At 47.3% G+C, this 26703-nt stretch overlaps 1 protein-coding gene across 3 annotated transcripts; it reads left to right on the top strand.

Moving 5' to 3' along the window:
• Positions 1 to 534: 534 nt before the first annotated feature.
• On the top strand, positions 535 to 23886 carry Copz1 (COPI coat complex subunit zeta 1). Of its 3 annotated transcripts, none has more exons than XM_050126704.1 (9): positions 535 to 739; positions 13873 to 13941; positions 15488 to 15569; positions 16155 to 16246; positions 18798 to 18853; positions 20011 to 20088; positions 20227 to 20278; positions 22079 to 22117; positions 22592 to 22811. In XM_050126704.1, the coding sequence occupies exons 1-9, from the start codon at positions 599 to 601 to the stop codon at positions 22652 to 22654; spliced, it is 672 nt and encodes a 223-aa protein (XP_049982661.1). In that variant the 5' UTR covers positions 535 to 598; the 3' UTR covers positions 22655 to 22811. The 3 variants fall into 3 exon arrangements, with proteins under 3 accessions (XP_049982661.1, XP_049982662.1, XP_049982663.1); XM_050126705.1 differs by lacking the exon at positions 22592 to 22811 and adding an exon at positions 22821 to 23886 and having other exon boundaries at positions 564 to 739; XM_050126706.1 differs by lacking the exon at positions 535 to 739 and adding an exon at positions 795 to 1010 and having other exon boundaries at positions 22592 to 22809.
• The last annotated feature ends 2817 nt before the right edge of the window (positions 23887 to 26703 follow it).

Genomic DNA, 26703 nt, shown 5'->3' with positions numbered 1-26703 from the left:
GGGTGCTGGGAAACAAACTCAGATCTTCTACAAGAGTATAAGCTCTTAACTACTGAGCCATTTTTCCAAGCCCCAGAAATTAATATATAGATGTATATATATATATATTAACACACATATATATTACATTAAAATATTTATTGGTTATGTGTACATGTGACACGGTGCACATCCAGATATAATTCTGGAGATCTTGGTTCGTCGAGTTTAATGGCTGGCTATAGCTGATTTTGCTCAGCGGTGAAGGTTGTTGGGATGACCCAAGGGATATCCCGCAGGACCTAAAGGAGGCGCTAAGAATCCGGGTTCGGGCGGGAAGGACTCTTCAGCAAGGCCGACGCTAAGGGCTAAAGAGCCATAGCGCCCCCTACAGCGAGTGCGGATGAGAGGCTGACGGGATCACGTTGCCGCCTCCTACCAATAGCAAAGTAACACTCGCTTCCTCCGTTCCCCATGGAAACAACGCCGCCCCAGTGCTCCCGCCTCTCCTGTGGTGAGGTTTTGGCCTTTCATTGACTACTCCAGGTGACAATCAGACACCCGCTCCTTCTGGCTGGACAGTTCGTGTCCGGGACACGAGCGACTACGCCGACTGGTCATGAAGCGAAGCCTGGTTCATCCTCACCCAATGCTGCTTTTCTGGGGCGGCCGCGTGAGTCTCAGAGCCAATCAGAGGCGACGTCGCTTGTGCGCCTCCACGTCGGCAGCAGCTGCGGTCAAGATGGAGGCACTGATTTTGGTAGGAGCTGGAGGGCCGGTGGCGCCGCCGCGCTGTCCAGAGGGTCCGGGAGGCGGGGTTTAGCAGTTGTGGCCGGGAGAGGGGAGTTCCGGGCAGGCCTCGAGGGCCGAAGCTCCCGCGGCCCGAGGAATGCGAGTGTGGCCTACTTGGGACCTAGAGCTGCGGTTCGGAGGAGGAAGCCTTGCCGGGAAGAGGGCAGAGTCGGTGCAAAGTTGGAGAGCAGGCGGGGTCCTAAGGACAGTTCTTAGTGTGCTGGATGTTCTCCCAGATGGTTAGCATTGTGAATCACACCTACTTGAATTTCCCTAAACCATCATATTCCCCTCAAGTTGCAACAAGAGAATAGAGATGTTTTCTTAGCCTCAGATACTCCTGGTGGTGGTCAGTATACGATAATTAACAATTCCGTGTCATCTTCCTCATGTTTTCTGCTTCTTGTTAATCCTTAGTATATAGCACTGCATCCAAGTTCTGGAATGCCTGTTAGAGCTAGTATTGATTTTGGAATATATTTTCTGACTCCTTATTCTGTCTCCTTTCCCCCCTCCTTTAGATTTTAGGAACTGTAGTACCTTCCTCTGGTTACATGAGAATTGTGGTGGCTCCAGGAATGCATTAGCTCCTTTGTCTGTTCCTTTCTGCTTGTTCAAATAGAACGCAACCCCTTTAAAATAGGATCAGACAGCATTTCTTTCACGTGCACTGGTGGGCAGTTTGGAGATGCCTGAGTCTGCCTGCCTGTGTCTGTGTGTTAGTGTAAGAATTTAACTTCCAGATTCTTTCATTGAGTTGAATTCCAGGATTGTTTCCATAGAGCCTTCCTTGGCTCCTCTTTTCCTTTAGATTCCTTGTGTGCATACATGTCAAACCCTGTCAGTAAAAGAAAACAAAACAAGTTTTACCTTCTTTCTTTTTTAAAAGAAAAAAAATTTGGTGTTTATTTTATTTTGTTTTATTTTGTGTGAGACAGGGTCTCTCTCTCACTCTCTCTCTCTCCCTCCCTGGAACCCCAGCTATTCTGGAACTTACTGTGTAGACCTCACTGGCCTCAAACTCACAGAGATTCACCCCCTCTACTTTCCAAGCACTGGGATTAAAGGTTGTGCCCACCGTGCCAGCGTGAGTGAGGGTTTCATATAGACCATACTGGGATCACCTTTGCCACACAACTAAGGCAGAGCACTTACCGCTGACCCATCTGCCTGTATTTTCTTACTTCCCTTCTTTCAAATGTCAAAGAAAATTTACTCTCATTATGTGAGTTAGGCAAGTCGAAGCAAAATGCTTACTGTCTTGAGTAGCTTCAAGTACTTACTATACCAGTCAGTTAATGAATTTTTTTAAAATATTTATTTGTTTATTATGTATACAATATTCTTTCTATGTGTATGCCTGCAGGCCAGAAGAGGGCACCAGACCTCATTACAGATGGTTGTGAGCCACCATGTGGTTGCCGGGAATTGAACTCAGGACCTTTGGACTCTTAGCTGCTGAGCCATCTCTCCAGCCCCAGTTAATGAATTTTTTTTTTTTTTCTTTTTCGAGACAGGGTTTCTCTGTGGTTTTGGAGCCTGTCCTGGAACTAGCTCTTGTAGACCAGGCTGGTCTCGAATTTACAGAGATCCGCGTGCCTCTGCCTCCCGAGTGCTGGGATTAAAGGCGTGTGCCACCACCGCCCGACTATTAATGAATTTTTTAAATCTGATAACAGATGTGGATAAAGTCTGTGGAATTGGTCTCTTTGGATGTTTTTAACCTTTTTAATCAGGTGTGTAGATCACACCTATAACCCCATCACTCAGGAGGCTGAGGCTGTATTGCTGCTAGTTTGAGGCCAGCCTGGGCTACAGAATAAGATCTTGTCTTATCAAACCAAAATTAGCCGGGTATTGGTGGCACACACCTTTAATTCAGGAGGTAGAAGCAGGAGGATCTCTGTGAGCTTGCGGTTAGCCTGGTCTACAGAGTGAGTTCTGGGGCAGCCAGTACTATTACACATAGAAACCCTGTTTCAAAAAACAAACAAAAACCAAGCACCAAAATTAATTTAGTAGAACTAGCTTAAAGAATAAAGAAGGTGCTGGGCGGTGATGGCACACACCTTTAACTCAGCACTTAGGAGGCAGAGGCAGGTGGATCTTAGAGTTTGAGACAGCCTGGTCTACATAGCGAATTCCAGGTCAGCTCGGTCAACACAGAAAAATCCTATCTTGAAAAAGAAGAACAAGCAAAGAGAGCAAGGAAGGTGATACTCGCGTTGGTTCTGTTGGGCTGGTGTAGTGCAATGGTAGAGCACACGATCTAGCTGGCTTTAAAAGGCCCTATATTTGGCCCCAGCACTGGGAGAGTTAAGTTATTCAGATAATCTCTGTCATTTCTCTTCCTTCTCTGCCCCTCTTATTCTGTGTGGTCTCAGCTTGCTTCTTTCTCATCCGTCCACTTTCATCGGAACTAAGCCCTACATGTAGTAACAGAGCCTAACTTGCTTGGATGCCCCTTACCTTTACTTTTTTGTTCTGTTTTTTTTTTTTTTTTTTTTTTTTTTGTCTGGGACAGGGTTTCTCTGTGTAACAGCCTTGGCTGTCCTGGAATTTGCTCAGTAGACCAGGCTGGCCTTGAACGCACAGCTCTGCCTGCCTCTGCCTAGGCGTGTGCCACGCCTGGTCCTTACCTTTACTTTGAAAACCATACTGAGGGGCTGGAGAGATGGCTCAGAGGTTAAGATCATTGCCTCCTCTTCCAAAGGTCCTGAGTTCAGTTCCCAGCAACCACGTGGTGGCTCACAACCATCTGTAGTTGGGTCTGGTGCCCTCTTCTGGCCTGCGGGCATACACACAGACAGAATATTGTATACATAATAAATAAATATTTTAAAAAAATACTTAAAAAAAAAAACAAAACCATACTGAGTCTTTGCCACTAGCGCACTTTCCAGTGCAGCCTGGTACAAAAGCTCCATTCTACTTTGGCTTCTTTGTTCTCCCAGAACAAATCTCTGGTTTTTTGTTTTGTTTTGTTTTTTCGAGACAGGGTTTCTCTGTGGTTTTGGAGCCTGTCCTGGAACTAGCTCTGTAGACCAGGCTGGTCTCGAACTCACAGAGATCCGCCTGCCTCTGCCTCCCGAGTGCTGGGATTAAAGGCGAAATCTCTGTTTTTTGAAACACTCTCATTATGTAGCCAGAGCTGGTCTTGGATTTGTAATCTCCTAGTTTCTCACCAAGTTTCTCTCTGATGTTTCTGTAGGTTCTTAGACTTCTTCATTGTGCAGAATTTCCTTTCAGTGATCAGTTGTATACAGTTTTTGTTGAGGATAAAATACCTACTGGTACTTGGGGAGTACCTATTTTAGGTCCAGTATTTGGGAGGCAAGCAGGTGGATCTCTGTGAGTTTGAGGCCATCCTGGTCTACACAGAGAAATCTTGTCTAAAAAACTAACCAAACAATAACCCCCAAACCTCCTGTGTATGTGTGTGTATACATCCATACATACATACACACCTTCTGTCTTTGGGCTTCAGGCATGCAGGTTATACACATATCGGCAGGCAAAACCAGCCATATACATAAAATAGATCTTTTAAGAGTCATTTCTGACTTAGCTCATGATCGAGTTTGTCTAATCTTCCTTCAGTCCTTGTCTCTCAGCTCCCAGCCTCTCCTGGCCTCAGCCTCCTCTGCTGCTGTCTCTGCCCTCTCTTCTCAGTGCTTGCCATTCTCCATTTATAATTTGGAATCTTAAAGTTAATAACTTATGCTTTCCTTCGGCCTTTGCTTTTTTTTCACCCTCAAAGCTGAATTACTGTAGTAGTTCAGATCCTTAAAACCTTTGTACATTGATTTTTTTTTTCTTCCTATTTCCAGGTTTTAATTTCAGCCCAGTGTTTTACAGATTAGACTTCAATTCTGTCCATTGTCTCTCCTTAATATTTTATCCTAAAACTGACAAAATTCTGATTTTCACGTCCCATTCAAGTATCAGGCCCTCTAGAGTGCACTGGGATGTGCCTGTGTCTGGAGGAGGGGCTGGGAACATCAACTCAGGTTGATGCCGGCTCGTGGCCCTTGCTTCCTGAATCATCTTAATGGGGCTTTTGTTAAATTCTTTTGGCACTAACAGAGATACTTGGCCTAAATGCCCCCTCCCCCTGCTTTGGGCAAAGGTATCAATTCCATTAAGCCCCCAAAGCACTCCCATCTGGTTCCTGGCAGTCCCCTGTGCCCTCTCCCAGCTGTGTCCTTGCTGGTGCTTGGCCCTCCATTTCGTTAGGAGAAGCAATCTCCTTGTTCCTGTGCTGTGGAGATATATTTCTCAGCCAGGGCTTGAGCAGTGCCAGCACTGCCCCCGGTGAGGTCCCTGGCAGCCATAAACATTTTTATTGTGATTATGCTGGTGTCAGGGTGTCCATCTGGGTTATTGCACACCTAGTTTAATTGATTGAAGTTTAATTTATTGACACTTCAAATTAAATGATCAGAATAAACTGTGCTGTTACTCTGGCCGGCTTGTTTTAATGGTTGATTGCTAGAAGCAGACCTTGGCTTGAACTAAAACCCCTAAAGAGTAATTGACGCTGCTTCTAACTCTCCCCAGGTCTTCCCTCCAAGAAGACCTCGTTATAGATTTCCGACATATTTATTTATATATATTTTTTCCCTCTCTGTCACAGTGGTGGGAAAGAGTTGGTCCCCGGCAAGGTATAAATTATATCAAAGGTCTAGGGGAACCATCACGTGGTCAGAAGGGGTGGAGGAGGCCTCTACATGAAGAAAAGCAGACCCTGGAAAGTCAGGTCCTGCCTGAGGGGCAGGTTATGAGTGTAGCTGCCCATCTATGTAAGGAAGCCTCAAGGCAGGTTAGGCTTCTCGTCTAGGTTCTTCCTGCTGTTTCTTATTCCGTTGGTATGACTTGGCTTGATATTGGCAGGGTATTGTCAGAAAAACTAGAGGAAGGAGGAGCAAGAGGGGACAATAAGGATGGAACAGGCATCATTGGTGCTTGTGCAAGCACTTATGTTAGAATAACAGAGGGAGTACAGCTCATGAACGTGCTCTGGGAGGCCAGATCTATGTGCACTGTGAGGGCCTCCAAATGGGCCTCTGTCACTGTCGTGTCTTCAGGAAATCCTTTTGTGGAACTTAATTCATGTGCTGCAGATCAAAGCTTATCTTGGTGCTAGGGATGTAGTTCAGTTGGCAGAGTTCACCTAGTGTCCTGAAATAGATGGCTGTACACACCTGTAATCTTAATTCTCTGTGGATAGGAACAGGAAGATTGGGAGAAAGTCAAGGTCATTCTCAGCTACATAGGAACTTGAAGGCAGTCTGGAATACATGAGACCCACCCTCACCCCAAAGAAAAGAAAGTCTGTCTCTTAGTGGCTTTTCCTTCCCTTCTTCCTCACAGTCGGTGTACATAATTCCATTTGTACCCAGTTGGTCTGAATAAGTTCTGTCAACCAGTTATCCTCCACTCTCTTGGTGTTATGTGTATGGTGGGGGCGCTGGGGGAGCAGGAGCTTCTGCGTGCAGGAGTTACGGGTATGTGCAACCAAACTTGGCTTCCATCTTTCTGTTGTGTTATACTGAAGAACTCAGGCTGCTCATCTAGTCTTTAGCTCTTTTTCTCAGAAGCAGTTGGAAGGGGGCAGCAGGATTAACCATGATATAAACCAAGGATGCATGAAAAATGGATTTGTAACTCCTGGCACAAAGCCCAAACAGAAGGACTCCTGACCCAGGTCTAAGAGTTTGCAGCCAGGCTGAAAGCTGTAGTAATGCCCTGCCTTGAAAACCAAGAAAAATTCACGTTAAGAAGTTAAGACTTGGCCAGGTGGTGGTGGTGCACTCCTTTAATCCCAGCACTCAGAAAGCAGAGGCAGGTGGATCTCTGAGAGTTTGAGGATAGCCTGATCTACCTAGAGAGTTCAGGACAGCCAGGATTGTTATACAGAGAAATCCTGTCTCAAGCAAAAAAGGAAGGAAGGAAAAGAAAAAGAGTTTAGGACTTTAGAGTCTCTTAAATTTAGATGTCCAGCCAGTCGTGAACACATACCCATTATTCTATTACTTGGGAGGCTTAGCTGGAGGATTGCAAAATTCAGGCTAGATTGGGCTATTCACTGAGACCCTGTCTCAAACTAAATATTCAAGGCCTAGGGATATAGTACAATGATGTAATACTTTCCTAACATATACTAGGGTTATAGTACAATGATGTAATACTTTCCTAACATATACTCAGCCTTGGGTTCCATCTATCCCTAACACTGGAAAGAAAACAAAAGATGTCTCATGCCCCATTTGATTATTTTTCTTTTGCTGAATAATATGTAAGTGTGGGCTTCTGAATTGCCCAATTCGGGTGGGAGGATGTTCTGATGTAGCCCTCAGGCCTGTTGCTCTGTTCAGCAGGACTACCTCATTTTTGTGACTCTTGCTTTGGTAATGGTGAAGAGTTAGGAACTGTGACTCCTGTGGAGGAAGTTTTGCAGCTGTTTCGAGCATTCAGATGATATCTGGAGTTCAGAGAGATGGCTTAGCACTTAAGAGCATGGTTGCTTTTATAGAGAACCTGTGTGATTCCCAGCACTGACAGTAGATCATAGCCTTCTCTAACAATGCTGGTTGCTCAGACATGTCAAATAAATCAGTCTTTTAGAAAAGCAAAGCAAAGGCCTGGTACCCTGCATTCCCAAAGAGCTTGAGGCTTGATTAACTTGCCCAATGTGGACACCGAAGCCGGCTATTGAAGCTATATAGTGCTGGTCCTTACTTATCCCCTGCAGGCTGAATGAGATCCTTGGTCTATTAACTTAGAAAGGCCCCCGTATTTTTATTGAAGTTGTTAACTGGCTGAAGGGAAATCACTCATTTTCTCAATTTTTCCTTTTCACAGTCTTTTTTCTTTCTTTTTTGGCTATGTAGCTATGGCTGGTCACTGTGTAGACCACGCTGTCTTCAAACTTGCAGAGATCAGCCTGCCTCTTCCACCTGAATATTGGGACTGAAGATGTATGCCACCAAACTAGACTCTTCACATAATCTTGTCTTCAGAGGAAAAAAACCATTTCGTTCTAAACCTAGTCTATGAACTTCTTGAAATCATAAACTGTGTGGCATGTTTTTACAGTGGGAACAAGGTCCATAGATTTTATCAGCTTATCACAAGGGTCTGTGTAATTAATGGAAAAAAGGCATTAACTTTAGCTGATCTAGGCCCAGCCTTTCACTTCTTTGAGGAAGTTGAGTCTTTTGAGGAAGGGAGGGAGAAACTCAGTTACTCTCACTCAGAGTTCAGACTTCGGCTCCTCTTCTTCACAGAAGTTTTGTCTCATGCCAGTGCTTCCTGTCTGTATGTGCTTGGGCTGAGGGGGAGAGCACGCACACAGATAGGAGGCCATTCCTCAGCAGCTGTCTACCTGGTTGTTATTGTTGTTGCTAACCTTTTTGGTTTGGCTAGGCTGGCTTGCTAGTGAACAGGGGATCCTCTCATCTTTGCCAGCCCTGTGCTTGGGTTTTTTTATACGACTCCTGGGGTCCTGGGGACCTTGTGTCCCCATGCTTGCATGACAAGTATTTTCACCAACTGAGCTATCACCCCAGGCCGCATATTTTGTTTTTATTTTAGTGTTTTCTTAGAGGCGTGTGACTTTGTTATAGCTGATAATCTTGAACTTGTGATCTTCCTACCTCTTGAGCAGCACTAGGATTACAGATGCGGTGCCCTGTCTTGTTTTATGTCATACTGGGGAGTGAACCAGGGCTTCATGTGTGCTAGGCAAGCACTACACTAAGCTATAGTCTCAGTTCCTAAAAAGATTCTTCTTCTGTCTGTTTGTTTGGTTTTGTTTTTGTTGTTGTTTTTTGAGACAGGATTTCTCTGTATAACATTTCTGGCTGCCCTAGAACTTGCTTTGTAGAGACAGGGTTTCTCTGTCCTGGATCTAACTCAGTAGACCAGACTGGTCTTGAACTCACAGAGATTGGCCTGCCTCTGCCTTTTGAGTGCTGAGACTGAAAGTATGCTCCACCATGGTCCAGCTTGGTTAGTTTTCAGCTGGTCAGATCCATTACTAAGCCAAGGCACTCCCCCCTTTTACCATGGCCCCAAGAATATCTTGGTTAAATAGGGAACATAGAATTTTCCGGGAATCGCAGCTAGATTTTGTTCTAAGTTTTATTTTACACGTGTAAATGTTTTGTCTTCATGCATATATGGACACCATGTGCATGCAGTAACCTTCAGAGGCCAGAAGAGGGTGTCAGAAACCCCTGGAACTGGGAGCTGAGACCTGAATCTGAGCCCTCTTGCAGGAGCAGCAAATGCTCGTAAACTCCGAGCCATTCCTTCTGATTCATCAAATAGTCATAATTCTAAAACATTCTGTTTCTCTGCCGAACATATTGTCCCTCCAAGATTTTCTGGTGTTAATACAATGATCTTATTCAAGTATTCCCTTACTATTACTGTATATATTTTCAATAGACTTAATTCCATAGTTCGTTGTTTTTGTACTTGTTTTGAGACAAGGTCATTTATCCCAGCCTGTCCTAGAATTTGCTAAGTAACCGTGGATGACCTTAAGCTTTTGCCCCTCCTGTCCCTAGCACCTGCGTTCTAGGGCTGCAGGAATGAGCCACTACTGTTAGTCAGCTTCCCATGTCTTCTTTTCTGAACCTATTTCTATTAATTTTATTTAAAATACAAAATACACACAAATAGAGTTTGGTGATGATTTTTTGTTTTGTTCCCCCCCCCCCACGTTTTTGCTTTGTTTTGATTTGTGTGTGAATTAAACACAAGATCTCTTGATTTGTGTGTGGCTAAACACAAGGTCTCACACCTTAGGCAAACTGCTGCCTTTCTAGCACTGTTTGCTCGGGCTATAATCCCGAGGAAGCTGCGAGTCAGCGAGAAGGCCCCCAGAGGGCAGCACTGGGAAGGCTCCTCTCGCCCTAGCCTTCCCTGTGTGGCTGTGGGGCTCGCAGACGTCATTTTCCATCAGGTTTCTGGAGCCCCTGATCGAGACCAGGGAGCTGTTTGCAGCAGCCTCGTTGCTTGTTGGTTGGCATTTCAGCTGTCCTGGGAGTTTTCCTTTTTTTTTTTTTTTTTTCTTCCATAGCAGTCAGTCTGGGAAGCAAGGTCCAAACATCGTCTTGACCCACTCTTCCCATTTATTTATTTATGTATTTATGTATTTATTTGGAGTTTTCTTGATAATAAAAGCGGATATGAAAATCTATCCTTGGTACTCCTCCAGTAAGTCAGTCTGCCCAGCCATCATTTGCAGGCACAATTAGCATTTGAGGTGAAGTTCTGTTATACACTCAGGCTGTGGCTCTGAAAGTCAGTGCATCACAGAACTTTGTCTCGAAAGCTTTCTAGCAGCTGCCCATTTGGGAAGTGAGAGGGAAGAATAGATCTTTTCAGCCCTTTGAATATGGTCCTAAAATTGTAGGGTCTTTTCCAGGAGTCAGCCTTTTTTAATGTATTACAAGGTCAAAGCCCAGTCCATGAGTAAGCTCATTTCTTCTTTCTTCTTTTTTTTTTTTTTAAGATTTTATTTATTTATTTATTATGTATATAGTGTTCTGCCTACATGTATGCCCACAGGCCAGAAGAGGGCACCAGATCTCATTGCAGATAGTTGTGATCCAACACGCAGTTGCTGGGAGTTGAACTCAGGACCTCTGGAGAGCAGTCAGTGCTCTTAACCTATAAACCATCTCTCCAGCCCAATGAAGCTCATTTTTAGTATCTGGGAGTTATTTATAAATGTGCCCTTTGCAAAACTTAGAGTGAAATTACATTATCAGCAATGGCTTCTGGCACCTTTGAACTGGCTGACTTTATGACATGAAGAGAACTGTCAGGCTTCCCACTTGTAGATAAAGGCCATAGGGTGAAGAGGGCCCAGCTAGAGTTAGGAGGTGGCAGGAGAAGTTAGGAGAGCTGGCATTCCTCCTGTGCATTCCTCCTGCCTAAGCCCTCAACTTTCCTTGTGACTTTTCTTTTGCAAATCTGCAATGGTCAGACCTTTGTCCTGCCTTCCCTCCCTTCCCAGAATGTTGGTGCCTGAAAGCTGGTCTCTCCTTTCTCCTTACCCTGTCTTTTATTGTGCCCAAGAAGACTCTGGGTTTCTGCTTTGAGGTTTCTTTGATCACATCTTCTAGGAAGCCAGTGACAAGAGCCGGGAGCAGAACCCTGGGCTGTTTCTCAGTTGTCAGCACGGCTGTTTAGGTGCTTAGACAGTGTTGGCCACAAGAACGTTGGCTCTCCCACTTGGCAGGTGGCCATTAGGGATTTTGGCGTGCGCTGGGGTGGGGGGTGTATGCTCCCATTTCTTCCTGAAATGCCAAACTCTGGCTGCAAGAACAGTCACCAATGCCAGATTAAGGTCCAGTTTCAACTTGTGGGCAGCTAGCTTTCTGTGGTTGCCGTGAGTGTGGATGGAGGGGCATAGCCATTTCCTTTTATTGGGACTTTTGTCCTTAGGAAACTCACCCCCATTGAGGGCTCAATTTTGGTGCTTGAGCTGCTAAGTTACTATAGCACAGAGCCTGCCCTGTGTGGTGCTTTTTCTGTGTAGAACTAGGAGTTAGAAGAGCAACTTCTGTTTGTGATGTCTCAGACTAGACTCAGAAGACTTCCCCTCTGCCAGGCAGCACAACTCCCCAGCTCAGAGGAGGTGTCCTGTCCATTACTCCAGAGGGCAGTATGTCTGGGGTGAGCAGTTTTAAGTGTGCCAGAGGGGATGAGTTGGTGATGGCACCCCAAATGGTCTCACTACAAAATCCACTTAGATGTAAAATCTGGTTCTAGTACATCATCACACCAAGAGATTTCTTTTTAAACTTTATTCTCAGTTTTGAACAAATTTTGAGGACTATGCCAGATATTGCTCTGGATACTTGAGAGGAACAACACAAGAATCAATGAATGCTTTGCTTTGTTTCTTTTTGCTTTTTGAGACAGGGCCTCATAAAAATTAGCCTCCTTAAGAGTTTAAATCAGGCCAGGCAGTGGTGGCCCACACCTTTAATCCAGGCCAGAGGCAGAGGCAGGCAAATCTCGAGTTCAAGGCCAGCCTGGTCTAGGAGTGAGTTCCAGGACAGCTCAGCCAGGACTGTTAACACAGAGAAACCCTGTCTCAAAAAAAAAAAAAAAAAAAAAAAAAAAAAAAAAAAAAAAAAAAAAAAAAAAAAAAAAAAAAAAAAAAAAAGTTAGGAAAACAAAGATTTCATTTCTTAGGTCATTTTCTTTCTTTTGATTTTTGAGATAGGGTTTCTTCTGAGTTCTTGGACTAAAGGTGTGTGTCACCACTGCCCAGTTCTTATCTCATTTTCTTTTTCTTTATAAGTTTATTTTGCATTAGTGTTTTGCCTGCGTGTAGGTCTGTGTGAGGGTGTTGGCTCTTGGAGTTACAAACAGTTGTGAACTTCCCTGTGGTTGCCAGAAGTTGAACCCTGATCCTCTAGAAGAATGGTTAGAGCTCCTAACCACTGAGCCATCTCTCCAGCCCTCTTACCCCATTTTCAAAAGATAAGGTCAGTGAGCTGGAGAGAGGACAGCAGTTAAGAGGCACTGGCTTCTGCTGGGCAGTGGTAGCACACATCTTCAATCCCAGCACTCCAGAGCAGAGGCAGGCGGGTCTCTGTGAGTTCAAGAGCTGCCTGGTCTGCAGAGTGAGTTCTAGGACAGCGAGAGCTACATAGTGAGGCACTGTCTCCAAAAAACAAATTAATTAACTAATTAATTAATTTTAAAAAGGCATTAACTTCCTTTCTAGAGGACCAGGGTTCAACTCCTAGCACCCACATGGCACCTGTAATCCCAATTTTAGGGCCTGTTCTGTCCTCCAAGGTCACCAGCCATATAGATAGTGCACAAACATACATATAAAATAATAAGTGATGGCACTTAGGAGGCAGAGGCGGATGGATCTTGTGGACTCGAGGGCAGCCTGGGCTATACATTGAGAGACCCTATCAATAATAATAATAATAAATAAAAGTTAGAAAAGCCTGGTTACTTCCCATTCTCTTAAAGCTAAGGTTGCCTCTCTCTGTGGCGCCCCACCCCTCCAGAGCCTCACTTTATCTCTGCAGGGCTGCTGTGTCTGAGTACTTCTTCTGCCTCGTGTCTAGATGACCAGGAAAGCAAAGCAGACAGTCTTGCCTTGGCACAAGAAGTAGCAGAAAGTAGTATTTATTGGTGAGATTGTCAAATAATGTGAGTGACAGAGGCCTTCTGTACACAGTGCTAGTTCCTCTTACTCTTTCATTCTGCAAGTTATGAGGACAGAGGAGAGAGCACCAGACTTTCATGTTTGCAGCTGAGAGAGGTGTGAAGTGTTGGCACAGCTGCGGCTGGGGTGTCTGCCGGAGCCAGTGTCAGCTGATTTTTGGAGGGGAGTGGCTGGGGATTAAACCCAGGTGTCCCTGCATACTAAACATTCTCTGTAGCGCTGAGCCACACCGCTAAGCCCTTAGTTCTATTCTCGGTAGTGAGAGAAAACTCCCCTCCTGTTAGCTACCTCCTGGACCCTGGACTTGTGAAATATTTTTCTGTTTACCACACTTAAGATTCAGGTTGATTTTATTATCCTAACAGATTAAGTGATAATGGTTCATACATAGCAGAGGAAAGGTTACATACGTGACTTTTTGGATGGTGTCTGTCTTGGAGACCTGGTGTGTGTATGTGTGTGCACGCATTCACATGTGTGTACAAAATGCTTTTCTCTGCTGTGTTTGGCTTGCTTTGAGACTGCAGTGACTAAGTACACAACCTTCTTTCGGATGAGCAGTGCTCATTCATTATCGTGGTCACATTCCATGCCCACCTGTGCCCAGGAGGCAAGGAGGAGGGTTATTTGGAAAGTGACTTGGCCTTAGGACCTGGAAATAACAGCGTAATCTTTCTTGATGAGAGCTTGCAAGTCTGAGCTGTCTGTGAGTCTGCTTTGGAGCCTCCTATTGACACCTTCCTCAGTTCAGTTGTCTACCTCCACTTGGTTATCCTCGGGGGCCGTAGGGGGCATAGACCCCAGTGGGACCAGGGAAGGAAGCTATTAGGCTTGCTAGTAGTAGTGGAGCCCTCAAAACTGAAGCTGTGCTCATATTTCCTCAGGAGCCCTCCCTGTACACTGTCAAGGCCGTCCTGATTCTGGACAATGATGGAGATCGACTCTTTGCTAAGGTGAGATTTCCTTTCAAGAGTATCATGATTTTGAAAATTCTTCTGTCTTACCTTGACCACTCCAGATAAATCCAAGTTGACAATTTTCTGTCCCTTGGAGTGCTTTCTTCCAGCTGTGCTCAGACCTTGACCTTCCTCTGTCATCCTCATCAGAGCAGGAAGAACTTGGTACCTTAGTTTCTAAAACACAACAGTTTCCTCAATGTTAGAAGCTGTCTGTCTATGTCCCGACTGTCCCTGTCTCTCTTACTTTGTCTTGCAACCTGACTTTTTCCCGGGAGTCTTCCAGTTTCTGACTTGTAGCCCTAGGTTTGTGGTGTCCTCACCACACTGCATGCCCCTGTGAGGCGTTGCTAACTTTGGATGGATTGAGAGGAGAAAGGACACCCCTCTCCTTCATTTTCCCCCTCCTGTAGAAATACCTTCTGTCCCTGGTGTATTAACTCTGGGCGAGCAGAGCATAAATCAATCAGCAGGTGGAGATTAGTTAGAATTCACCAGCTGTTCCTCCCTGTAATTGGATGTAACTGTGCAGGACACCTTTGGAAACAGTTATCCAGTTACTAAATGCCAGACCTGTCATAGTCTTCAGCTGACTGCGATGGATTAGCCCCGAAAGAGCAGGCGATTTAGCAGCCTGCATCTCCAGCCCCTTGCTAGGAGTGCTTGGGAGTGGGCTGTGTGAAGTGCTTAACTGCCCCCTTCTCTGAGCTGGCAGAAACAGCCAAGATGTGCAGGAGAACAGTGCATGGATTTGCCTTGCTGTGGAAGAGATTTGTATGGCCTTTCTCCACTACTCAGTAAAACAGTGGTTTCTCCAGACAGGTGGTGGTGGCACACACCTTTAATCTTAGCACTTGGGTACTCAGGAAACAGAGTCAGGTAGATCTTTGAGTTCAAACCCAGCCTGGTATACAAAGCTAGTTTCAGGACAGCCAGAGTTTCTACTCTGTCTGGAAAAACAAAACCATCTCCCCCTTATTCACCCCCAAAAGAAAGGACTGGTCTTGCTGCAGTGACTGGGAGTCTGAGGATGTACTCCTGTATCTAGTGTGCTTATTCCTAGCACTGCCCTGACCAGGGTAGCCCCTGGGAAGTATGTAGTGGGCGTGTCCTTAGGAGAGCTGCTAGGTCTTTGCCCTCGGTCTTAGAGATGGCATTAGGACAGTGGGACCGATTACAGGACAGTCCCCCACACATGTTTCTTTTGTGGGTGTGTGTGGTTACTAGAGAAAGTCAGAGAAGGGCTTTCAGGAGTTGGTTCTCTTCCTCTACCTGTGGGCTCTGGACATCAGACTCAGGTTGGAGCTTGGCAGCAAGCATTTTTCTTTTCTCTCCCTTCCTTTCTTCATTTCCCCCTCTCTCCCTTCTCTTTCCCTCCTCCCTCATTCCCTCCATCTCTCCCTCTTTTTCTTCCATCACCACTCCCATTCCCTGCCTCTGCAGACATTTCTTAGTATTCCTTTCCCACCCCGAGTAGAACAATCACTAATCATCTGGGCTCGCAGCTATGATGACCCAGCCCTGTCTCCTTTCCTCCCACTAGTACTATGACGACACCTATCCCAGTGTCAAGGAGCAAAAGGCCTTTGAGAAGAACATTTTCAACAAGACCCATCGGACAGATAGTAGGTCCTTCACTATTCTCTGTGTTGGGGGGAAACCATGGGAAAGGGGTGTCAGCAAGACTGTAGAAAAAGATAAAATGATGCGGCCTCCTCTCCTCTTTCTTTTCTCTTCTTCCCCTCATATAATAAACTCTTCAGAAATGTAATGGGGAGGTGAGTGTACCTCATGCGGGAATACCGTGCTAGAAGCTTGGCTGTTAGCTACCTGTCTAGTCCCTGGATTTATGAGCCTCACCTGACAAATTTAACTGCAGCTCTGCTTATTGTACCGCATCCATTAGGGCAGGGAAATGGAAGCCTGTAAAGGTGACCGCTCTGCATTTTCACCTCCGAAGGATCGCTGGTATCCTGCCTCATACACAGGGAGGAAAGTAGGTGCAGTGGGGGAGGGAGAGTTAGAGAACATGTATTTAGACTCCCCTGAGTTTCTGTGTCCCTTCTGCCAACCCCATAAACAATAGATAGCTTCAGTGCCTGGAGGTCATTACAGTTGACCTTTCCTTGGCCCACACAGCTGTCCCCAGGGATTCATGGGAACTCCTATTTTGTCTCCTCCCACCATTCAGTTTCTGCTTTCTTCCCAAGGTGAAATTGCTCTGTTGGAAGGGCTGACAGTGGTCTATAAAAGTAGCATCGATCTCTATTTCTATGTGATTGGCAGCTCCTATGAAAATGAGGTGAGAATCCCTGCCCATTTGCTACCTCTGATGTTGCTTCTGAAACCATAGAAAACTAATGGGACACAGCCATTAGTTTTGGACTTTGTAGAGCCACATTCCTCCGATGTCTGGCAAGGTCTTTTAGACCTTTTAAAAGACTTAAGTCTTTTAGAGGTCCCTGTCAGCATACAAAGTGACCCAGTCAAAGAGTTAGAAAGGAAGTTTTCCCAGTTTTTTTTTTTTTTTTTTTTTTTTTTTTTTTTTTTTTTTTTTTTTTTTTTTTTTAAGGAGCAGAATCTTACTGTATAACACAGGCTATTTTCAAGTCTGTTTCCAGGTGTTGGAATTATAGGTATGAGTCACCATGTCCAATTAGAATGTTTTTAGTATCCTTCCCTACACAGTGACTGTTTTAGATTTTGTTTGTTTGGTTTTGAGACACACATTGTAGTTCAGACTGACTTCAGACTCTCAGCAGTTCTCCCGTCTCAGCTCCAATGCTGAGATACAGGCGTGAGCCAGTAATGTCAAGTTCCCACAGTGTTGTTTAAGGTGTGGTCAAGGGTGTGTACTCTAGATGGGTGAAGCCGTGTTGGATGAAGTCTCACACTGTAAGAGGGACCGTGAGTGCAGTCCTGACCTTCCTGTGTGCAGGAAATCTGTTTATTTCAGGTGGGAGAGTAGGCAGGTAAGTAAGTCACTAGGTAATTTTCCATCATAGTTAAAGACTTTGGGAAACCAGGTCCTGCTGAGCTCTCTGGGCTATGCACAGACTCTGGGAAGTGTATTGTTTTAGCTTGGCAGCATTCTGGGGGTTGGAGGCATTACTATTTTTGTTTTACCAATGAGAAAAGCAAATCACAAAGAATCATAAAATTTCTTGTATTTGGCATTTGTCAAACTACAGAAGTAGCTGTTTTATGAGCTTAAACTCTGTTGGGTAACAAATGTAGAATCAGCTGAGATTCAAACCTAGTTCTGACTCAAGAGCCCAAGCTGAGGCTGGAGACGCAGCTTAGCAGTGAAATATGTGCTTAGCAAATTTGAAATCCTGAATTTGACCCCTAGTATCATTTTTAAAAAGGACCTTGGGCTGAGGTGGGAGGCTGGAGAGATGGCTCAGTACTTATGGCTGCTCTTCCAGAGATCCTGAGTTCAATTCCCAGCAACCACATAGTGGCTTACAACCATCTGTAATGAGGTCTGGTGCCCTCTTCTGGCCTGCAGGTGTATGTGCAAGGCACTCATACATAAAATATTAATAAATAAATAAGTTTTTTAAAAGGACGTTCTACCACCTTCCTCTGGCTTCAGCTTTTGCTGGATTTATGATTTCTCTCCTTACTGACCCATCGGGTAGCTTAGTAAAGACATAGAGGTAGGGGCAGGAGATGGCTCAATTGTTAAGAGCACTGGCTGTTCTTCCAGAGGTCTTGGGTTTGATTCCCAGCATCCACATGGTGACTCACCACTGCTTATGACTCCAATACCAGGGGATCCAGTGCCTTCTTCTAGCCTCTTTGGGCCCTGCACCTGTGTGATACACAGATACAGATGCAGACAAACATGAGCATCCATGCTTTCAACTAACAGAGACATAGAGGCAGAGAGGCATGACAGTGCACACACTTGGGAAGTATAGTCAGGTATTCAGGGTCGTCTCAGTTATATAGCTAGTTAAAGACCAGCTTAAGCAATGTGAGACACTACTACACAAAAAGAAAACACAGCTGGAGATATTGCTTACTGTTAGATTGCTTGCTGTTCTTTCAGAGAACTGAATTTGGTTTCTCTGTTGGGCAGCTCACAACCATCTGTAACTCCTGCTCAAGTGGAGTACAGTGCCCTCTTCTGGTCTTTGTGGGCACCTGTATATTTGTGGCACATACACACAAATAAAAATAAATCTTGCTGGGCACGCCTTTAATCCCAGGCAGAGGCAGGCGGATCTCTGTGAGTTCGAGGCCAGCCTGGTCTACAAGAGCTAGTTCCTAGACAGGCTCCAAAGCTACAGAGAAACCGTGTCTCATAAAACAAACACACACACAAAAAAAAACCCACTTTAATTAATAAAAAGCAAATACACAGAGAACTAAGATACATGAGGGCTATGTCAGCAAAGTTCTGTTTGAATTTCTGTCTTAAAGAAACCTTCACTTAACACAGTTGGTGCATATCTTTAAACCCAGCAGGCAGGCAGATCTCTGTGAGTTTGAGGCTGGCCTGGTCTACAGAGCTAGTTCAAGGACAGCCGAGGCTTTACAAAGAAACCCTGTCTCAAAGAAAGGGAGGGAGGGAGGGAAGGAAGGAAGGAAGGAAGGAAGGAAGGAAGGAAGGAAGGAAGGAAGGAAGGCAGGCAGGCAGGCAGGAAGGAAGCCTCCACTTGTGGAATTGTTTAGCAGAATTAACTTCTCTGAGAAACCAGAGGCTAATTCTGTTGTGTTTGCAACTCACATTATGTCTCTGGTCATTGTGAAAACCTGTGTGTGTTGCTAAGGAAGCAAGTGGAGGGGTTTGCTTTGGGGTAGCAGTTTTAGGGCCTTGAACCTTCTGTCTCCTTTCTCAACAGTTGATGCTTATGGCTGTTCTGAATTGCCTGTTTGACTCCTTGAGCCAGATGCTGAGGTGAGCAGTGGTTCTCAGTTTACACTGGGAAGAGAAAGTACCTCTCCCTCAGGGCCTGGAATTTGTGGGAAATGAGAGCCACACTGGGGAATTGGTTCTTTGTGAGCACGATTCTCCTATGGAATGAGAGGAGTCTCTGTCTCTCCTTTGGCTTCACTGATGATTGAACTTGGTAGGCAATGGTTCTACACTGAGCTACTCACCCAAACCTTTTATTGTGTTTTCTTTTAATTTAAGACAAGATTTTACTAAGTTGTCTTAGAACACTGTACCCCAGGCAGCTCTTGAACATGTAATTGCCTGCTTCAGTCTCCAGAGTAGTTGAGAGTACTTGCATGCACCATTGTGTCCTTGTCTACGCTTGACATGACCAGTGATTCTGACAGTGTTCTGAGCCCCTAGGTGTTTTCCTAGGCTTTGTCCTCTGCAATTGCTGGCGGGGAAGGACAAGGAAGGTGTCCCAGGTGAAAAATTGCCCGTCTCCATTAGTACCGCCTTTATAGTCTCCGTGACCATAGAATGGCCCCACTGTTCTCTTGGCCCTACTTACCTCCCCATGCACACAGCAAGAAAAAATGTAAGATACTTTCTCTGAAAACATTCAAGGTGCTGAACCTCATCCACAGCAGCTCCTAAGTGAAGGCATTTTAGAGATCCATCCGGAGGGGAACAGCAGGCGCTCTCAGCCCACAAACCAGCAGGCCAAAGGCTCAGGTTTCCTCAGGAAGGGGGATGATTTATTTCCCAGCCAGGTGGATGAATAGACTTAATTTCGGGTAATCTAGAGAAAAGAGTCGCACTGACGGATGTGACAGGCCACATGCACAAACCACCGGATCTGTGGCTGGTGGATGCAGCCCCTGGCTGTTCCTCACCCCTCTTTGGCCTTTGTTTTAGGGCTTGAACAGACCTGGGGGGAGGGGGAAGGCAGAGAGACTTCACAAGTTTGTCAGCACTTGAGTGCAGACAGGATTTGCATCCTACCCCTCCCACCTTCAGCACCCACTCCAGACTAAGCTGTACTCACCACCAGCAGCATTCTGGGTAGTCAGCCCAGGAGCCAGAAGTTGGCTGTTTGGAATCCCTTTCTTGATATTCAGACAGTGGCCCAGGATCCCTTTCACACACAGTCTGATTTTTCTCTTTTGGGGATTTAGGAAGAATGTAGAAAAGAGAGCTCTGCTGGAGAACATGGAGGGGCTCTTCTTGGCTGTGGATGAAATTGTAGACGGAGGGTGAGTTCTCTGCCCTGCCTGGATTTGGAGTGGGAAAGGGAAGTGGCTGCCCCTGTTCCAAGTCACGTGGGATGGCCAGCCAGTGATCCCTGCCTTTGGGACTGGACAAGCAAGCAGTGATCTTCTCTGTGTTTGTAGGGTGATCCTAGAGAGCGACCCCCAGCAAGTGGTGCACCGCGTGGCTTTGCGGGTAAGCAGGAATGTGCAACCCCTTCTCTCCACAGGTTCTCTCAAGCTAAGCTTACTGAGTGTAGCTGAGAGTGCAGCTCCGAAACATATCCTATCTTTTCCTATCCTTAAACTTGTGTGGATCCTTCTCCTGCCTTTCCACCCCAGTGCACCAGTAGCAAAGGAACTTGTTTGTTTTTCTAACATGGAACCTAGCATTTTATATGGTCTTGCACAAAATGGCCACTTTAATGTAAACATATCAATGAACATGAACAAAGTAAAAGAAGCATTAAAATTCATGGTTCTGAGCCGGGTGGTGGTGGCGCACGCCTTTAATCCCAGCACTTGGGAGGCAGAGGCAGGCGGATCTATGTGAGTTCGAGGCCAGCCTGGTCTACAAGAGCTAGTTCCGGGACAGGCTCCAAAGCCACAGAGAAACCCTGTCTCGAACAACAAAAACAAAAACAAAACAAACAAACAAACAAAAAATTCATGTTTCTGAAACTATAAAGGAGCATGAGGTTGGCTTTGAGAATGGATCCAGTCATCAAAGGCGTTGGAGTGTCTTTCCTGTCTTAGTCTGATGGAACCCCCAGGAAGTTCTTATTTGCCAGCACCTCAGCCCTCCTTGGCGCTCGTGATGGCAGAAAGGAATCTGGGGTACTGGCAGGAAGCTTCGTATCTGCTCAGGGAGATGATAGTGTGTGCACAGAGTCCACCTGGGAGATGATAGTGTGTGCACAGAGTCCACCTGGGAGACAATAGTGCGTGCACAGAGTCCACCTGGGAGACAATAGTGCGTGCAGAGTCCACCTGGGAGACGGTAGTGCGTGCAGAGTCCACCTAGGAGACAATAGTGCATGCACAGAGTCCACCTAGGAGACAATAGTGCATGCACAGAGTCCACCTGGGAGACGATAGTGCGTGCACAGAGTCCACCTGGGAGACGATAGTGCGTGCAGAGTCCACCTGGGAGACGATAGTGCATGCACAGAGTCCACCTGGGAGACGACAGTGCGTGCAGAGTCCACCTGGGAGACGATAGTGCATGCACAGAGTCCACCTGGGAGACGACAGTGCGTGCAGAGTCCACCTGGGAGACGGTAGTGCGTGCAGAGTCCACCTGGGAGACGACAGTGCGTGCACAGAGTCCACCTGGGAGACGGTAGTGCGTGCAGAGTCCACCTGGGAGACGACAGCGCGTGCAGAGTCCACCTGGGAACTGGTTCAGTGATGTCAGATCAGAGCAGCACTGCCAGTTCCCAGTGTCCCGGCCCTGACCGCCAGAGTGAAAGTTGCCAGTGCTGGGTAATGGGAAGGCTTCTCCCTTAACTGCCGTGGGCTCCATTTGCATAGTTTAATCTTCTCCTCTAACATATGTCTCTATGTGGCAAGAGAGGGGGTCCCACCCACTGGCTCCCCCTTCCCCTTCTCAGGCTGCTGTTGCAGCAGTTTATTTCTTCAAATTAACATGCCGTCGTTACCCATGAGGCCTTGCGGTATCCATTAAACTACCCCTGGCTCCCTTTATTCCCCCCTTGATATTGATATTCATGGAAGGTCTTCTCTGACTAGGGAATCAGGTCCTCATCCCAGAGTTGAGGGAGGTAAGGATCAGATATCCCGCTGATTACTTGGAATGAACTAACCCTTTTAAGAAGTTCCCTGCCTCTCAGTGGAGGGTGGATAAAATGACCCTTTGTGTTGACAGTCCCTCTGGCCAGTAAAAGTGTGGCTTGGTCTTTGGAAGAAGGGGCTGAGAAGTTTAGGGTATTTGCTTTTGCTTCAGACTCCAGTCTAAACACTTATCTCCATACAGGGTGAGGACGTCCCCCTTACAGAGCAGACCGTGTCTCAGGTATGACTCTTCCTCCCTCCTTTCCACATGTTATTACAGAGCCTAACAGCCAAGTCTGAATTGAGACCTCACATCAGTGAGGTGGCCTGGCTGCCTCAGCCATGCCCTCTTCTCTCACTGTGACCGTGACTGTCAGCCTTGCTCTCTGTACCCTTCAAACCTTCCCTGCCAGATACCTCAGGCGGTGATTTATTCCCCGGCAGAGACTTGCCTTAAGCAGATGGTCTGTGTGCCTATGAGCACACACTCCTCTTTCTCTTATTATTCAAATGAGGGCTGAGCTGGAAATGCATATTCTGAACTGTGCAGACTGCAGATCTGTCCTTCTGCCTTGACTGCAGATGACTGTCTACTGACCTGGGGCTGCAAGGGAGAGTTCTGAGTCTGCCCAGTAGGGATCCTCATCATCTGGCTGTGTAATCTCCTTTTTATAACTGTGTCCAATAACCCCCAGCTTTTCTTCTTTCCTCCCAGGTATACCTCTTCTCTCTTCATCCCCCCAGTGGATTTGAATTCGGGGGGACTTTCCCAAACTGACAATCCTCTAGGGCCTTAGAGAGCTTCCTCCTATCCTTCCACCCTTGGGATTTTCTATCCCCAGTTCTTCTAAGGAGAGGGAAGGCAAGTGTGGGGAAGGAGAGCCTCAGCCTGCTCACACCCGGGGGCTTGCAAGCCCTCCTCAGTGCTGCCTTTGTCTCTGCAGGTGCTACAGTCAGCAAAAGAACAGATCAAGTGGTCCCTCCTTCGATGAAGATGTTTCATGCCCAGTTCCTTGCGCCTCAAAACCCCACATCTGCTATGACTTCTTATCCAGGCCCCCAACAGATGCTCTTAGGGTCATGTTGGAGAATCACAATGGACCCTTGCATCTCTGTCCTTTCTAGGGTCCTTTGTCCCCCACTTCCTTCCCACTCAAGGGCAGATTTGAATGAGGCAGGGGAAACACCCTCTTCCTACTACACTGGTTCTCCCACCCCCACATTCTCTCCTGGCCCTTTTCTATGGCTGTACTTCAGATCAAAGCAGGAGAAAGAATGTGCTGCGTGTTTCCCTCCCTGTGCCCCAAGGGCCCTCATCCCACCATCCCTTATGTCCAGCAAAGGGAGGACTCCTTCCTTCAGTCCAAGTGGGTCTGGCGTGGCAGGGGCTGCACAGCTTCTCTCCTTCCTGCTGCCCTGTCCTCTGCCTTGAAGAGATTGGGAACAGAGCTGCAAAGGGACAGTGATTTAACTGCTGTCCGTGAGTGTGCAGGCAGTGCAGTCTCTGCTATAATCTGCCCTTCAGCCTCAAGGCTGCTGTGCCTACTCTAGGTCTGTACCACACCTCTCCCAGGTCTTTGCCTGGTGTGGCCTCTGGTAGCCTGGAGCAAAGCCAGACCTTGGAACTAAAACAGAGGTGGCTGCCAGAAGTTTGTACACAGAACCTGGAAGAAAGGGTCCTTCATGACTTGGTCTTGCCGTCTTCCTTCTCTGCTCTCGCGTTCCTACTCCTCTGCCGTGGTTCTGCAGTCTGCTCTTCAGCTCTCTCTCTCTGCCCCAGCCTTCCCCTCAGCCGAGGGGCTGGTGCCTGCCTTTCTTCTAAGGCTTGGATTCCCGTTCTTGGTTGAAATGTTGCCCCTTGACCCCACATCTCCGTGAAAATGTCTTAGAAAAACGTTCCCCTGCTTTGGCTGAAGTGGGCAGATTGGAGGTGGCCTCTGCAAGAAATGGAGTCAGGCGAAGTACAGTACGTTGCTATGCGTCAGAGGAATAAAGCGAATCTCTTCCAAACTGCCTTTGTGTGATGGTTCTGTTCCTCCGTTTTTTTGGCAGCTATTCCTGTTCCTCCAACCCCCCTCCACCTCTCCTTATAATATTTCTTCCTACCTCAGAGACTCCCCAGCACTCCCGCCCCTAATTTACGGGGCTGTTTGCCTCCTTGGCATCTCTCGGTCCCCTCGCCTGGAAATTGGCGCCAGGGGTGGGGTGGGGATGGTAATTTCTCAGTGGGAGACTTGGGGAACCGAGTTCTTCCCCACACACCCCCAAAGCCAGCTGCCTGCTCCCGCTTCAGCCATTAGTAACCCGGAGACGTGCACCTGCGTGGGGGCTCTCCTCCAGCCCCTACTCCCTTCCCGCACCTCCCATTCCTCTGAAAAGGCACTGTGCGGGTTATTTATCGGAGCCAGTGCTGCTCCAGAAGGTCAGGACGGTGGTGTAAATAACCTCTTCTCGCCATTTCCCCGTCCCTCCAGAGCCCGCTCCCCTCCCCCTTTTCCACCTTTATTCGCACAAATGAATGTGGCTGGGCTGGCGTAGAGCCTGGCCCTGCATCTTAATGGGGCGGTGAGCTCACAAGATGGATTTAGCTGGGGGTTTTATGGTTGCTGCGGCGACAGGAGAATGCTTTGGTTTTCTTTCTCCCGTCCTCTGCAGGATTTTAAGGAGGGGCAGTGTAGGGACTCTTCCTCGCCACTGAGATTTGAAGGGTCTCCTCAGTCACCTCGACTGTTCTGACATGGGCCTGCAAACCTGGACCGTGGAGGCTAAGGGAAGGAGGAAGGAGGCAGAATGGGAAGACCCTCTCTGCAGGGCAAGAAGCCAGTGGTTTGAACATTCCTTTCTCCTCTAGGAAAACCTGGAACTTGGGCTCTGCATCTGTGAAGTACCTGAGCCCAAGATGCTCCTAAGCAGACAGAAAGTGATGTACTGGACCGTCCCTGTGTGGTCCCTGAACTGGAAGGTAGAGAGCCGCAGGGGAAGAGCTGTGATGCCTCTGCCTACAGTCCTCCGGCCAGCAACTTCCTTTTGGGGCTCTACAAACCCGTCCTTAGTTAGCACTGACTAAAACAGACACAGCAGGGGCCTGGACTGTCTGGTTTGCCTCCCCCTCCTGTTTGTGAACCTTTCCCCCTTCCCCAGGGAATTCTAGGAGGCCCTCCTCCCTTTTCCCCCTTTGGCTGGGAAAGAGACTACAGTCTGAACAGTGCCAGACACCTGCCTGCCAGATGTGGCGGTTCCCCACACTGCCCCCACCCCACCGAGCCCAGGCAGAGGGAGCCCCCCACAGGGTGATTTACTGCCACAGTCTCCTCCTCAAGTGCCCCCTTCAGGCTTCTCAGGCCTGGTGCCCATGCTCCCCTCTTCCCACCAAGGCCAGGAAGCCTCCTCCCACTAGGACTGCAGGGCCCTGGGCTGGGGGAGCTCTGGCTCCCTCTCTGCCTGAAAAAGGAATGGGTCGGTAAAGGGTGACACCCTTGCTACACCCCTGGGAAAGAAATCAGCAGCAGGACTGAGGAGTGTGTCAGCCAGAGCTGATGTCATTCTCAGCAGGGAGGACGGGGACGGAGTAGGCTAACAAAATGGAGCCTGTATTCCAGAACTAGATGCAGTGGGCTGAGATAGACCAAAGACCATGCCTGGGGCTGGGTTGTGGACTTTGAAGTTCCACATCTCTGGTTGGGTCTCTAGGCCTCATGTCTCCATCTGTGTTTCATATAAGCCCACAGGTCCGCCTTCTTTCTTTGGTGTTTCCCTTTTGGTGTCCTCTTCCTATGTCTTCCTGGGTCTCAGCTCTCCTCCTTCTCTCTGCTTACCTCCCAGGCACCCTGGCTCTACCACTTCCTGGCCAGAGTAGAGCCCGCTAGCATCCACTAAAGCTGGGACCCATGTAGTCTGTTTTCCTTGTCTATCCTTGTAACCTGACACCCAAAGTTCTCTGCAGGGTTGCAACAGGGTTCATGGTGGAACTGAGGATGGCAGTGTCTGTCGGGGCTGGAAAGGGGAAGAAGGACATAAGTGGGAAAAAGAAGCAGTGAAGGCAGAGGCAGAAGCGGAGAGAAGTGAAAGCGGTAATCTGGGAGAGAAATCTGTACAAAGAAGGCAAACAGGGCTAGAGCAGAGAAAGAACGGAGGTGGAGACAGAAGACAGCTCAAAAAGGCTGCTGGGGAGGGGCCAGAAGAAGGCAAGCTGGCTCTCCTGGGCTGCTTTATGCTGGCAGGTCATAAATCATGTGTGTGCACATGACACATGTATGTGGGGGCCCGAGGTCCTGAAAAGGATGGTGTCCACAATATTATCCTTTCGGCAGCCTCTTTGAGGCTCCTCACACCATGTCCCAGTATTCTTGATGCTCCAGAGACCATTCTGAAGGTACTTCCATGTCTTCTCAGGAACCCGGACTTTCTCACTTAGAATACAATCCTGCTGGAATGTTCAGGACCCACAGAACAATCAAAAGGTCCCATCCCCTCACTGCACACTCCATGGCTGCCCACCAGCCGCTCCTGTCCATCTCCTCTTCCCACTCTTCTTGTCTGTCCCCTCCTCTGCAGCAACCCCTCCCCCAGACTCTGGAGCCTGGGTCAAAGGGGAGACAAAGACAGGATTTATTACCAGTGTAGAGAAGCAGTCAGAGCAGGGCTGAAGGCAAGGACTGACCTCCCTACCATGGGAGGGGACACTGGGCTGTTAGAAAAGGCTGGAAGCCTGGGCTTTTCTGGCTCCTGCCCATAACCCCTAGTGTTCAACTCAACCTTGCTGCTTCCTTTTCTCTGAAAACAGAGAATATGCCCCTGAGGCATTTTTGGCCTCTAAATGAAATTTTG

Source organism: Alexandromys fortis, unplaced genomic scaffold (assembly GCF_014885135.2).
Source record: "Alexandromys fortis isolate MF-2015 unplaced genomic scaffold, M_Fortis_MF-2015_v1.1 scaffold_264, whole genome shotgun sequence".
NCBI classification, from domain to species: domain Eukaryota; kingdom Metazoa; phylum Chordata; class Mammalia; order Rodentia; family Cricetidae; genus Alexandromys; species Alexandromys fortis.
The sequence above is the reverse complement of the archived record's forward strand: the minus strand, read 5'-3'. Positions and strand labels throughout refer to the sequence as shown.